At 38.8% G+C, this 13,817-nt stretch overlaps 1 protein-coding gene across 1 annotated transcript in view; it reads right to left on the reverse strand.

Annotated features, from left to right (window-relative positions):
* Cfap61 (cilia and flagella associated protein 61) overlaps positions 1–13,817 on the reverse strand; it is a 247,891-nt gene that overhangs the window by 147,232 nt on the left and 86,842 nt on the right. The window contains exons 15-16 of the mRNA XM_076848917.1: positions 8,714–8,920; positions 5,796–5,930 (exon numbers count right to left, since the gene is read on the reverse strand). Of these exons, the coding sequence (XP_076705032.1) occupies positions 5,796–5,930; positions 8,714–8,920 (342 nt within the window). The remainder of the gene's footprint in view (positions 1–5,795; positions 5,931–8,713; positions 8,921–13,817) is intronic.

Below are 13,817 nucleotides of genomic sequence, written 5' to 3' on the forward strand. Positions count from 1 at the left end.
AGGGAGGAATTAAGACACCAATAAGAAGAAACCACTGGCTTACAAAAGTCATTTTGATATACACATATATGCTACATTTTATATTAAACTAGATAGTGTTCAGAGAATAGGAAGAAATGCCTATACAATCTGTATTGCTTGAAGGAAAAGAAGGAGCTCATGAAGGAATTTATGCAAATTGTAACAAGAATCTCAGAGAAAAAGGTTCACTATAAATAGAAAAAAATGCATTTCCCACAGTAGCATATACATGTAGGAAATGACTGAGATGTGGCTTTAAAAAATAAACTGGACTCACAGTGGTGACTTAAAGTGGGTTAATTTCATTTCAAAAAACATTGCCATGGTCACATTAATAATGATCAGTGCATATTTGATATGAAAAATATGGGTTTGCATGTTTAGAAACTTCTCCTAAGGAGATGCTGAAGAGCTGAATTTTAAAAACATCACACACACACACACACACACAAATCATGTACACAAACCAAAGGAAATCTAACCACAGCAGTGAAAGTTACCAAGTTTAAGGAAGGGGTTGGGAAACAAGCTGAGGAAAATTTAGCAGGTGCTGGAAGAATAATGCAATTTCCTAGGGCAGCAGATGCACAAGTGAAACAGTATCCAGTAACAGTCCATCAGATGGTAATTATAGCTGGACTGGGGAAGAACAGCCCAGATGAAAAGGGACAATTCAAAGGGTAACTGAATGCCAGTGAGTGACATCTTTCTGAGAGATCACATACCAGGAAAGGGAGGGCCAGCATTTAGCTCTGAAAGGGGGTGGGGTTAAATAAACTGTCATTTTTCTTTATAGAAGGACAAAGGAGAAACGTGGAAAAACCAAATGGAGACCGCCAAAGAATTCACGAGTGGGGATCTCAACAGACCACTACTAATAACTGATCAGAAAGAAATAACAGTGTTGATCGCTCTAAAAACTCTGGAAGTATGATTTTTCTTAGGAGAGAGAGTGAGAACGAGAGAAAGAGAGAATAGTTCAAATCATAGTTCTATGAGCACTTTTATAAGCCCATATGGAAAACTAAAGTGATTGCAGTGGATGATGAGGAACTTCTGTTGATAATGAAGCATGGGTAGCCTCTGTTTAAGTTCAAAGAAAAAATTTTGGAGTTTAATATAACAAATCATAGCTATTTAAACAACCACTAGAAGGGAAGCAGTCCCAGGGACAAAAGTCACAACGGCATTCCCTTCCTGGTAACTCTACTTACACGAATTTAATCACAATGCGATTATTTCTCCTGACTCCAGGATCTTGTTCCCCCCAGGTCAGTGCAAACCCTCTTCCCTCCCCCATTAATTCTGAGAGTCGACTGGAAGCTTCTCAAGGGCAGGGATGGTGTCTCAGTCAGCTCTGAATCCCTGCAGAAGGCAAGCAGGAAATAATATGCTTATACCCAGTTGCCCGCCAAAGTAAGAATGGGGCAACTTGCTCTGCGGTCTTTAATCAGTAATGGCCACACAATTAATCTAGCCATATTTTGAGTTGTTCTCTGATAGTACTTATTCAGGTGAGCCACAATTAATTTCATAAAAAATGTCCCATGATAACAGTGGAATTTTACTCAGCCTTAAAGAAGAAAGAAATTATGGCATTTGCTGATAAATGGATGGAAATGGAGAAGACCATGCTAAGTGAAATAAGCCTGACTCAGAAAAGTCAAGGGCCGAATGTTTTCTCTCATATGCAGAAGCTAGACCAAAAAAAGGAGAAATAGAAGGGGTGTCCTTTGAAAATAGAGGGATATCAGTGGAATAGAAGAAAGGGATAGAAGAGGAGGGAGAAGAGACGTGGCAAAGGAGGAACTGCAGAATGAAATTGACCAAATTATGCTATGTGCATGTATGAATATACCACCTTTAAGTATATCTATAAATTAACATTATTAATTATTAATAAATCAATAAACATAAGGAAGACCCGTAGAGTAGAGGAAGGGAAATAGGAAAAGTGAGGAGAGCTAGAGAAACTGCTGGGGGCTGAAATGCAGCAAATTATATTCCATCCATGTATAATTATGTTAAAAGGAATCCCACTATTATCTAAACTAAAACGCACTACCAATAAAAATAGTCAAAATAGGAAATTCAACTACAATTTTTTTTTTCATGATAATAACTTCCAGAATGCAAATACACAAACCAAGCTAGCTCATTCAAGATAAGAGGTGGATCTTTTTCAGGGCCATAATGTGAACGATGATCTTAATTAGAATAAAGTCCTCTCTCCTAGCCATGAATCCATACTGGTGGACCATGAAGATATTACTATGAATTCTAGGGGCCGACTTCCTCAATGCATGTTGAGTAGCATTTGCATTTTGGGGGTTCTTACTTATGACCTGCTAGAGGGTCATAAAAATAGGTCATAAAAATAGAAACAATAGGAAAGGTGGTGTGGCAGGGACACCTATCATCCAAACCAGGCAGAAGCTATGAGGGCCTCGGGGTGGGGAGGAAGGGCATGCTGCCTTGCCATGCAGTGATGAATTTCAATCACCGCTGCCTTATGCCAGATTCAAATTGGCAACCCACTGAGATGAAACACTTTCTATCCCATTACTCATGCCTGGAGTGATCTGTTCCCTTGAAGATTGGCTTCCTAGGTGAAAGCAAGGGAATGGATGGTCACTCTGGGATGCCTTAAATAGGATAAAAGGTATGAAAGGCGAGTGGCCAGAGAGAAATGATAGGGATATGGAAAAGGAGCTGATGGTCCCATATAAATCTCAATGCATGGATGGGAAAGGGTGGGACACTTAAAGGAAAGGGGAACTCAGTTAGTAATGGCAACCTCACCCACTTCAACTCCTCCAATACTTTTGCTCTGCTAACAAAACAACATATTTAGGACTATATAGTAATCCTTCCTAAAAATTTGTATTTGGTTCAACTTATCTCATGAAATCACTCCAAATCATTAAAGCCATTTAAAATGTTAAAAAGAAACAAATCAAACAATACAACTTAACTTTTGAACATTCAGATCCATCCCACATGGATTCTGGTACTAATAATCCTCTGAATACAGCTTTTAAGATTTCTAAAATTATTACTAAATCCTTTTTTTGAGTTTTGTTTTTTTTTAGGGTCTTGTGCATCTGGGAGATAAGTGGTCTAACTCTAAGCTACATCCTAGCCCTAATACTATCCATTTTATTTTGTAAGCCTTTTTGTTTTGTTTTTGCAGAGTAGGGCATCATACCCAAGTCTCATGCATGCTAAGCATGCAGTCTACCACCAAGAAAAAACTCCCTTGCTAAATCTTAATCTTTACTAAAACCTTATCTCCAGATTGAATATAACAAGTAACAGCAAAAAGTTAGAATTTACCAATAAATAAAATCAACAGCACAATTCAGTAAATAAACATCAGTGTTCTCATTTTCCTACCCATCCCTTAGATAGCTGTCTTCCTGGATCCCAGGTTCAACAATGCATCTCTTAAGATATGCCAGGGCTCTGAGAAGAACAGCATACTGAGATGACCAAGGAAAAGGTTATTAAAGATAAGCAATCCTTTCAAATCTTAACAGTATGAGAAGCAACGATAGGATCATTTTTAATAAAACAAATGTTTTCTCTGTTCTTGTCCTTACCTGGAGCTCCAGCTCCACTCAAAGTGGCCCAACTCTGGAAATTCCTAGGGGCAGTGGGAAGGAGCAGGAAGGAGCTCCGGCATGTTCAGAAAAGCATACTCTTGCACCATGCCACCACTCTGTACATCTCTTCTCCAGCTCCAGGACTAACCCCCCATGCCTCCAGAGGGCTGGCTTGATGGCACGGGGCTATGGCAACACTAATGCATGGCCCATTCCTCTGGTCTTCCATGCTTGAAGGTATCTCAGCAATGGCTGCAAAAGGACAGCATCTCTCATCTTTACCTTGATATGATACCGAAGTTGCAAAGCAGTACACTTGGTGAATCCATGTACTTTTTACTCCCAGCCCCTTCTCCTGGGATTGGCATGACTCCGTAGAAACTGTATTTTAGTGAGAGATACAGCATGTAGATACCCTCTCTGATCCCAAGGGATAGTCTGTGCATTAAACTTGTGGGTGGTTTCCCAAGGAGTCCATTCCCAGGATGTTCACATGTAACCAGATCACCTGATCCTCCAGGTGGACTGGTGCATATCTCATCTCTATAGTGCAGTGGACCCTACTACAAAGAATATGTCTGACCTATGGATGAAATTAAAGATATCTAGGGTTTGCTCCAAAGTGATATAGGAGGAAGGGCTAGTGGGTGAGGAGAAAGAAGATCCAAAATTGACCAAGAATGTAAAATCATTGCTGCTGGGTGTTGAGTTTTGTGCTACTCAAGGTGTGGTCTGGGACATATGTGCCTATGCGCTGTGACTGGTCTTAGAAGACATATGTATAGAGATTGAAAGGAGCATTCAGAAGCCTTTATAGCCAGTTGACAGAATAATTCTGTGTCTGTAAAATCTAATATAAAATAATTGGACTTGAATTTTTGTCTGTCTTTGCTTTTTAAACTCATTTTTCCAAGAATTTACTTTTTACAAAACTGTCAATCTATGAGGATGGTACACTTAAAAAGAAAGAAAGAAAGAAAAGTAAGGAAAGAAAGAAGATGCCTTATTATGAAAAGATTGAGAAGCCTTGCTTTATATGATTCTCTTTCTCTCTGTATCTGCTTGTCTTTTTCCATAATAAAATGTTAGAGAAAAAAAAAGACTTGCTATTTGTTTTCAGTCTCAAATTAAAATTTTACAATTCATCAGAATATAAATGAACTGATTTTATTTTACAAATACAAAGATAAATACAGACTTGACAACCTCAGTTACCCAAAAGGGCCGCCTCTTGGCGGGCCCCCTCCCTCAGGGTAGTCACACAGGGTTGGGTGGGGGGCAGGAAAGATAGTGGAACCAAGAGCTTACTGCAGCACGGGGCACCTCAGCCCTGATGAGCAACTTGTGGCTTAACATTTGGAATATTTAAACTTTCACTTTTACTTTTTCCTCTCTGACAAAAGACACATCTTAGCCCACAAAGGGCTGTGTGTGTGTGTGTGTGTGTGTGTGTGTAGATGTATGAAAATTACAAGCCCACGTGTCTGTCAACTTGATACAATTATGCTTTCTAGTGAAGTAACTGAAAATAGCTGTATGTAGGTGTACATGTACATTTCCATTTAAAAATGGCATCTAGTCTCTTTTTCTATTCTGGTCATAACACCATCATCCCAGGGCCATTCATTTTAAGGTCAAAAACTCCTGTGACCCCAGGGCAGCTAATATGTTCCTGTTAATCATCCTGACTCCCCACAGAGGAGTTTAGGGGGAAAAAAAAATAACAGCTTAAGACTCAAACGTCTTGAATGCAGCCAGCTCTGTTTTCTCCATCAGCTTTGTCCTAACAGTAAAAGACCCACTTAATGCCTTGAAAGCAAAACATCGATTGGAAGGAGGAATCCGCTTTTGAGGAAGGGGAAAGAAAATGAAAATATGCTGGGAGGGTGACGGGAGGCCATTTGTCCTGGGACAGGGCAGCATGTGGGGTGTCCCTGCTGTGTCCCCCCTGTGGGATCGTGTGGCTACTGTTTCAGGCTTACCATGAAATAACCACTTGAGGGGAAAGGCTGCAGGGAGCCTTTGCAGGGCGCAGCCTGTAAGGGTATGAGCGCCAGGTTCCCTGTAATTAAGAAGCAGCCTGCTCCCGCGAAGACAGTGCTGCCACCCCATCTGCCAAGCCCGCGGGAGCTGGCACCGAGCCTCCCTGCCTGCCGCCCTGCTACCCACCGGATCCTTGGAGACCGCCTTTGATGGAGCGTTTATGCCAAGCTTTTCCAGAGGATAGACAATCTGTCGTCGTGGTCGCACGGGAACCAAGTAATGAAGGGCAGATGTCAGGGAGTGGGCGTAGGGGTTCTGGAACTGAAAGACAGCAATCTATATTTTAGGGGAGAGAATGTCAGAGAGGCGCAGCACAGATGTCTGCGTGCAGCTTTACAAATACAAAACTCTTAACTCGGCCAAGTCGGAGAGAGGGAAAAAAAATCAGCAAATAAACAAACATACTCTTCGAGCAGAGGAATGAATTGTAGATAATGCCTGACACTAATGAAGATAATTACGAGAGTAATTACATTACTATCTCTGTGGGAATGACAGATAAACAAGTGGTTTGGTTTATGGGATTTTTCAGTACAAGTATTTTCCCCAGGAGGATGCTCTTCTCCATAGTGATCATGAATCAGCTTGATTTGACCCCATTAAGTTGTGTTATCTGCGTCCTGTTAACCTTTGTGTGTCTGGCACAAGCTGCTTTAAGAAGACACATAGATAAAAATGCCATTGCAGAGTGACTGAACAAAAAACATGTGAAAATCCTCCTGTTATGGAACTGAGAGACAGTCCCAGACACTTTAGCTGGACCCTTGTGGATAAAACGAGTGTTAGAACAAAAAGATAAAACCGCAAAGTGGGGTAGGGTGGGGGAGGTAGATTATATTATGCTTAAGATTTATGTTTGTTGGAATGGACTATGATAAATCATGTTTTAGGACAATGCTTTAAATATTAATTTTCTCTAGTTTTTAAAAATTGGCAGAGAAAGCTGAATATGGTGATTTCTATTTTTCTTACATGTATAAATTCTCAGAAATTTGGTAAAACTAATACAGGATATAGTAACCATTTAAACCTCAAGAGTCAAACTGTGAAGCCAAAACTTTTAATGATACACTTACTGAATTTAAATGAGAAAGAAAAAAAAAAGTAAAACTGAACTGTTGCTATATCTTAATAAAGAAGATGATTTGTGAATCACTTATTTACAGTTCTAACATAACCCTGGTATTTTTAAGAGCTTCCACAGGGAATTCTAAAATCCTTCACCAAAGAACCTCATACCTTGACTTTAAAAACTGAAAAACAGAACCCAGGAATCTCTAGCCAGAACTCTACTTTTTGTGCCAATGAATTTCTCTCAATGCATGCCCACGCAGGGAGTACAAAGAAATATAGTTCAAGCCAAAAAAGCTCATATTTGCTACAGTCAACCAGAGATTTGCAGCAGAATTTAGGAATTCTTACCCAAATTGTTTGGAATTGCTGCTTACACTTGTTTCAAATGTATATGCATAACTGGAAATGCAAACTGAGAGGAAATCTGTTTCCAAATGTGTTTCCATAGCCTATATGATAGTGCCTAACATATCCCTAACTCTACACCATTGTGGTAAATAAACATTCAATGAAATGCCCAAGACATTATTTTTATTATGGATGCAAATGGGCTTTCTCCAACCCAGAATATTCGGGCAATATTATGAATAAAAACTAAGAATTTAATATCACATCCTGAAGGTCACACAATTGGCTTTTGGCCAAGTGTAAAGTGAAAGGAAATTGTGCAGGACTAGGATTTTCCAGTAAGACTGTTACCGTCCCATTTCATTAAGTTCAAATCTAGGGTGAGCATATTGCTATCTGGCTGCATTTTGATAGAAAAAAAAAATCTCTGGAGCAGGGTCTACATCTCCCTAAAAATATTTTCCATGTTTCTTCTTCTTTCTTTCCCATTCTCTTTACACTTCTCCAACAAGCTTTTGTTCAGTAAGGTACACTGGCATAATTATTGTGTGCATGCCCCAACACACCCTAGATTGTTTAATAAAATGTTTGATAAATAAGATCAATCTTAAAATCCATTGAGTCTTCTGTGGGACAATGTCAAGGATTCCAGGCAGAACACAAGAAAGGTTGAGGTCAAGAACGGAATCTGATGGAATAACTTCTAACCAGTCTAGTATTGAAGCCTATCGCATCTCGAGTCCTCATGGAGGAGACAAATGCTGCCAGTGATTGAGGGACTGGCTTTCAGGGCCACAACCCCTTGGGAATCCAGATTGAATGGGCACTTGCCTGTGGAACAATCAGGACACCTAACATGAGGGAGGGAAGGAGGGAGGAGGGAAGAAGTGTGTGTGTGTGTGTGTGTGTGTGTGTGTGTGTGTGTGTGGCTTCAAGGCACTGGAGATACAACTTTGAAGAAAGCAAACACTCCTACTTTTATGGTAAGATGTACTGAAATGTGCAGGATTCGGAAATAGAATAGGTTTGTTTTTAGTGCACACATATCCAAAATATATGCATCAGATCTGTATTTATTATAATGGCTTTATTCTACATAATTATTACATGGAGTTATATGGGTGTTTACTACATAATGTTTATGATATAGGATCATACATCTCCACTTTTTATCCATTACTTTTATGGAGTGGATATAGAATCTACTTGGAATGCTGGTATACAGCACACCAATCTTATAGAATAGAACTAATTTATTCTATTTATTTACTTGAAGAAACACAATAGGATTATTTTGGCATTGCACTAATGTTCCATAAGACATAATTTGATTTTCACGTCTCAAGACGTATTTTTGCATAGTTTTTACTCTCTGTTTTGTCAATATAGAAAAGCTAACAAATTGCTCTACTAATAATATTGGTTGCTGTTGTCTCAGAACTTGAAAGCTTTCTGGATATTCACTGTAGTGTAAGAAAAGGGCCAAACTCAATGTGGTAACTGGAAATTCAGATCCATGTCAAAACCCATCAAGAGAGGAATGAATGAAATAATGGCACACAACAGGAATGACACTGTGAATGCTGATCTGCTGGGAAAGGGAATAACAAAAGCTCTCTTACCTTGCCTTTCCTGGGTTGTGGGTAAATAGGGTAGTAGAGACAGGACTTATAGCTTAAGCGAAGGATCTCCTTCAGAAAAAACTTGGTGTAGTGCCGGAAAATAGGGTTCAGGGCAAAGTGATACAAGTGACCATGTTCTTCCCGCTGATGGTGGCTGAAGTAGATGAAATCTTCAATATTGTAATGGGACCGTATGTACTCTACATCCTAAAGAAGAGGCAGAGAAAGTGTATTTTAAACAAAGAGCATACATGTTATGATAAATATCCATTAAAAATTAGTCTAGGGTGGCTGGGGTGAGGCTCAGCGGTAAAGTGCTTGCCTCCCATGTGTGAGGCCTGGGTTCGATCCTCAGCACCACATAAAAGTAAATAAAATAAATATACTTAGTCCATGTAAAACTAAAAAATATTTTTAAAAAAATTACTGTAGTGTCTTTTTCTCCCATTTTTTTAAACTACCTTGTCTTCATGAAGTATTTTTTTTTTTTTTTACATTAAAAGCATATGGAGGGCTGGGGCTGGGACTCTGTGGTAGAGTGCTTGCCTAGCACATGCGAGGCGCTGGGTTGGGTCCTCAGCACCACATAAAAATAAAGATATTGTAAAGGTAAAGATATTGTGTCCAACTACAACTAAAAAATATTTTTAAAAAAGCATTATGCTATTGTGCATGTATCACAATGCATTCCAGTTTTATAAATAACTATAATTCACCAATCATAAATAAATAAATAGATAGATAGACAACAGAGTAGAGGAAGGTAATTAGAGAAGCAAGAAGGGAAGAGAGAGAGAGGAAGTAGGGATTGAAATGGAGAAAACTACATTATATGCGTTTGTGTTTATGGATATGTTAAAACAAACCCCACTATTATGTATAACTATAATGCACCAAAAAGTTTTTTAAAAATTTAAAGTAATGTTTCCTAAAAGTTGCTTGTTTTGATGACTTGTTTGGGGGGTACACAGCTTTGGAGTTTGTTCATTATACCCACGGTTGACATTAAGTGGAGAGCGCTGAGCCTGCGTCTGGCAGGACAGCAGCCCTTAACTCTGCTGAACACCATGAGTGCAAGCTGGTCAGCACAAGAGACTGAGCATGTGAGTTACTCAGGAATCACATAAACAGACCCACTGGCATTCCTGGATGTCACAATTCGCCTGTTATGGTGGAAACATGCCATCTCAAAGTCACATACTTTAACTGGCACAAGTAGCTGGGCTGAGTGTGTGGGCTTTCCTAACTTTCTATGTCTCATGTATAATAGTTTTATATAACAGAAGGTAATTTAAAGGATTCATGAGTGTTCATATGGAAAATGAAATATTGGGCATGTTGCTTCTGTTTCTAAGATATGGGTTCTGGGGCACACACTGCATCTCCTTATATTGCATTGGGAACTAGGGGCTCATCCGTACTAGCAGTGCACTGGGTCAACCCATTTTGCTTCGCCTCCCAGATGTGTACTGTTGGGAGCATGGAGTGAAGGGGAACAATCCAAAGTAAATATGACTCTCTCTGATGACAGGAGACTTAATTCTTGACAAATAAGTCCTACAAAACCTATTGAATGCAAAATCAAACATAGTCAATACACCTGAAATGTAGGAAAGAAACAAATTAAATGCAGGTTGAAAAACTGTTAGATTTCCTCATTTTACCTAGGAAAATTGTTTTAAGAAGCATATTTTCAAGAAGGGAAATTGGAGAATGCAAGAAACTCGATTTATTCTGTGATCATCAAGGCTAGTATTAGCAATTTCATGAAAACTGTCAATACTGTAGCAAAGGCTTCCTCAAGGTCCCTTTTGACTTTCTGTTCCTGCCACAAAGCACAGAAGAAACGGGGCTTGGAGTAACCAGGCCAGTGGTGGACCTGAGGGCAATTCTGGCAACCTTTCAATCTGCATTTCAACCTTTCAATCTGTATCAGCCTTTATACCACAAGAACTTTCTTTAATTACCAAAGAGACATCCCTCATTATAAAATAAAAAAGAGTAATAAGCATAGGGCTGAGAAATCATTGAAAAGTAAAAAACCAACGAGCCAACAAAAAAGTTATTAGCTCAAAACAGCAGATGGGCAATGTGTAATTTTACTTCCATCCCAAATCCCTTAAAAATAACAAGATTTATTTTTAAAATAATTGGGGTTTAGTGGAGGGGGGCAAAAATGTAAAAATGGGAGGAAACTCTACTACTAGGTTAAACCTTCCTCTCTTGGGCCACTTTGGGATCCCTCCCTGCCTGCTGGTACTATCTTCAAGCACACAAGAGGAGGCCAAACTATGGTCATCTCCCTCCCAGTTAGACAAAGGGGGACAGGAGAAAAGCAATAGAGAAACACATAAACACAACTGCCAACCATGCACATGCCAGCCAACCGCCCATACTGACAATTTAATTTGTCATTCATAACACAGACAGACTTTTGAGGAAAAATGACTGAAGCAAAAACCAGAATGGAGAAGCATATGACCTGCTACAGAGGAAACAGATTGATCAGAGAACAGAGGAGTGTTTTTTTTTTTTAAATTCTACATAATGTCTTCAGAGATACCCAAAAGGATCTTGCATGTAACAAACAAGTTGATACCAAAAAGAAACCATTAGAAAACAAGGAAGAGACATGAAAGTTAAATATATGAATTCTGGAATACAAATTCCATCAGAAGACCTGGATAACAGAATAAACATGACTGAAGACTCAATTAGGAATTAAGAAGACAAAAATCAAAGAAAATTCTTAAAATAATGAGTAAGAACTACAAAATTATCTATCATATGTATTATCTATATAACATATATATGTTAAAAGACATTGAAGAATCATTTGAAAAGATTCGATAGCTACCTAAAGAGCAACTTAAGAAGAGGCGAATAGAGACAATGGAGGAGTAGGAATAATTAATGAAATAACAACAACAAAAATTTTCCTGAAAGAGGCATACATACTTCTTGATAAAATTTCAGAATTTCTGGTATAAAAAGAAAATCTGATTCTCAGAGAGATTAAACACATTATTTACAAAGGATCAAGAATTCAGTCACCATTAGGCTATATTTTATCAATGACACTGGATACTGAAAAATAATGAGAGTATAAAGTTCAACATTCTGATGACAAATAACTTGAATAATAACTTTATATAGCCAAATGAGTATTTCAGCATGAAGAAAAAAATGAAAACTTCTCGCATATGTATAGAGTAGGAGGACTTACTACCTTTTTAAGAGAACTCAAAGACACATTTAATCAAAAAGAGAAATGAATGCAAGAAAAGGGATACTATATAGTACATATTACAGTTTGGATCTGGACAGTTCCCTAAAGGCTCATGTGTTAAAGGCTTGGTTCCTAGTTGGTGGCACAATTGGGGCGGGGGATTTTAGGAGGTGGGATCTAATTAGAGGAAGAGGTCACTCGGGGTGTCCCTTAAGGTTATATATGTCCCCAGCCACTTGCTTGTGTCCTCTCTTTCTCTTTCTCTCATTCTTTCTCTCCTCCACCCATCTTCTTCTTGACTGCCATTAGGTGAGAACTCTGCTCCACTACACATTCCTCTCCGTGATGTTCTGTCTTACCACAGGACCAGAAATGATGGAGCCAAGTGACCATGAACTGAAATCTCCTTTAAATTGACCTGCTGAGGCATTCTGTCACAGCAATGGGAAACTGACCAAGCCACCTATATATCTAGGGATGGGGATGTGGTTTGGTAGTAGAGTTCTTGCCTAGCACATGCTAAGTCCTGGGTTTGATCCCCAGAACCCAGCGGGGGAAAATGTCAAAGCCATAAGAATATCTCAATAAATACCAAAAACCCATTTGATAAAATTCAATATGTATTCATAATAAAAACCTTTAATACACTGAAGATATAAGAAAGCTTATTTAATTTGATATCTCCAAGACATCTATAGCAAATGTTCTAAATGGAGGAAAATATGAAATAATCCCATTACAATAAAAAACAACACAAAAATAGCTACTATTTTTAAGGTTGGTTGAGTCATATGCTAAAATTGCAAAAAGAAATAGATACATATTAGAAGGAAAGTCAAAGATGGCCAATGTGATAGTATCTTCTATCCTATATGTGTTTTCTACAAAGTGCCATTGCCACACCCCCATCAAGGGGTGGAATCCATTCCAGCCTTGAATCTGAGCATGCTCTCTAACTCCTTGAACCAATGAAATAATTTGAAGGTGATGCTATGCCTGGAAAGAGAATCAATTGCAAAACTAGTAAGAGATTCAGAAAGGTGATTAGATATGAGACCAAAATAAAAAAATTAGTAGTTTTACCATATATTAAAATAAGTATTTGGAAAATGCAAGAAAAAGTGCTTATTTATAATACCAAGAAAAAAATCATGAAATAGATATAAGTAAATCATAAATGTCCAAGACTGTACGAGGGCAGGGTCTCAGTTGGAAACAGATGGCACATTCAAATTAGGATAATTAAAGGTGGTTTTAACAAAGGAAATATTTATGAAGATGGGGCTGGGTGTAGGGAAATTAGTAGGAATGGTGCGGCAGCAACCGCAAGCTCTTAATAGCCTAAGTGAGTGGCAGAGTAGGAGGACATGTTACAGGAATTCCTAAAGAGAACATCCTGGAGAAGAGGCCACCTTGATAAGACCAGGAGATTCAGTGGACATATTAGCCAGTTGTCAGCATCCCAAGCTCACTGTCCTCACCTCCTCTGGTCAAGGCCTCCCACTGGCCAAATGCACATGGAAGCCAAAGAGCATAGGCATTATGATACTGCCCATTCAGTTTGGCCTCCAGGGAAGGAACAGGGTGGAAAAGGGTGGGAGGTAGCCTGGACAGTAAACAAAATATCTGGCTGCATTGGTTCATTTTCCATTGATATAACAAAACACCTGACTATGGGTGCTTTATTCATTCATTCATTCATTCATTGGTATTGGGGATTGAACTGGGGCCACTTTAGAGCTGAACTACATCAAATTGGGGTACTTCACAGTACTGTTTATTTAGCTCACAGTTTTGGAGACTTAAAGTCCAAGACCAGATGGCTCCATTGATTCAGATGATAGTAAGGGCTTCAGGGCTAATGATATAGTGGCA

Source organism: Callospermophilus lateralis, chromosome 3 (assembly GCF_048772815.1).
Source record: "Callospermophilus lateralis isolate mCalLat2 chromosome 3, mCalLat2.hap1, whole genome shotgun sequence".
Taxonomy (NCBI): domain Eukaryota; kingdom Metazoa; phylum Chordata; class Mammalia; order Rodentia; family Sciuridae; genus Callospermophilus; species Callospermophilus lateralis.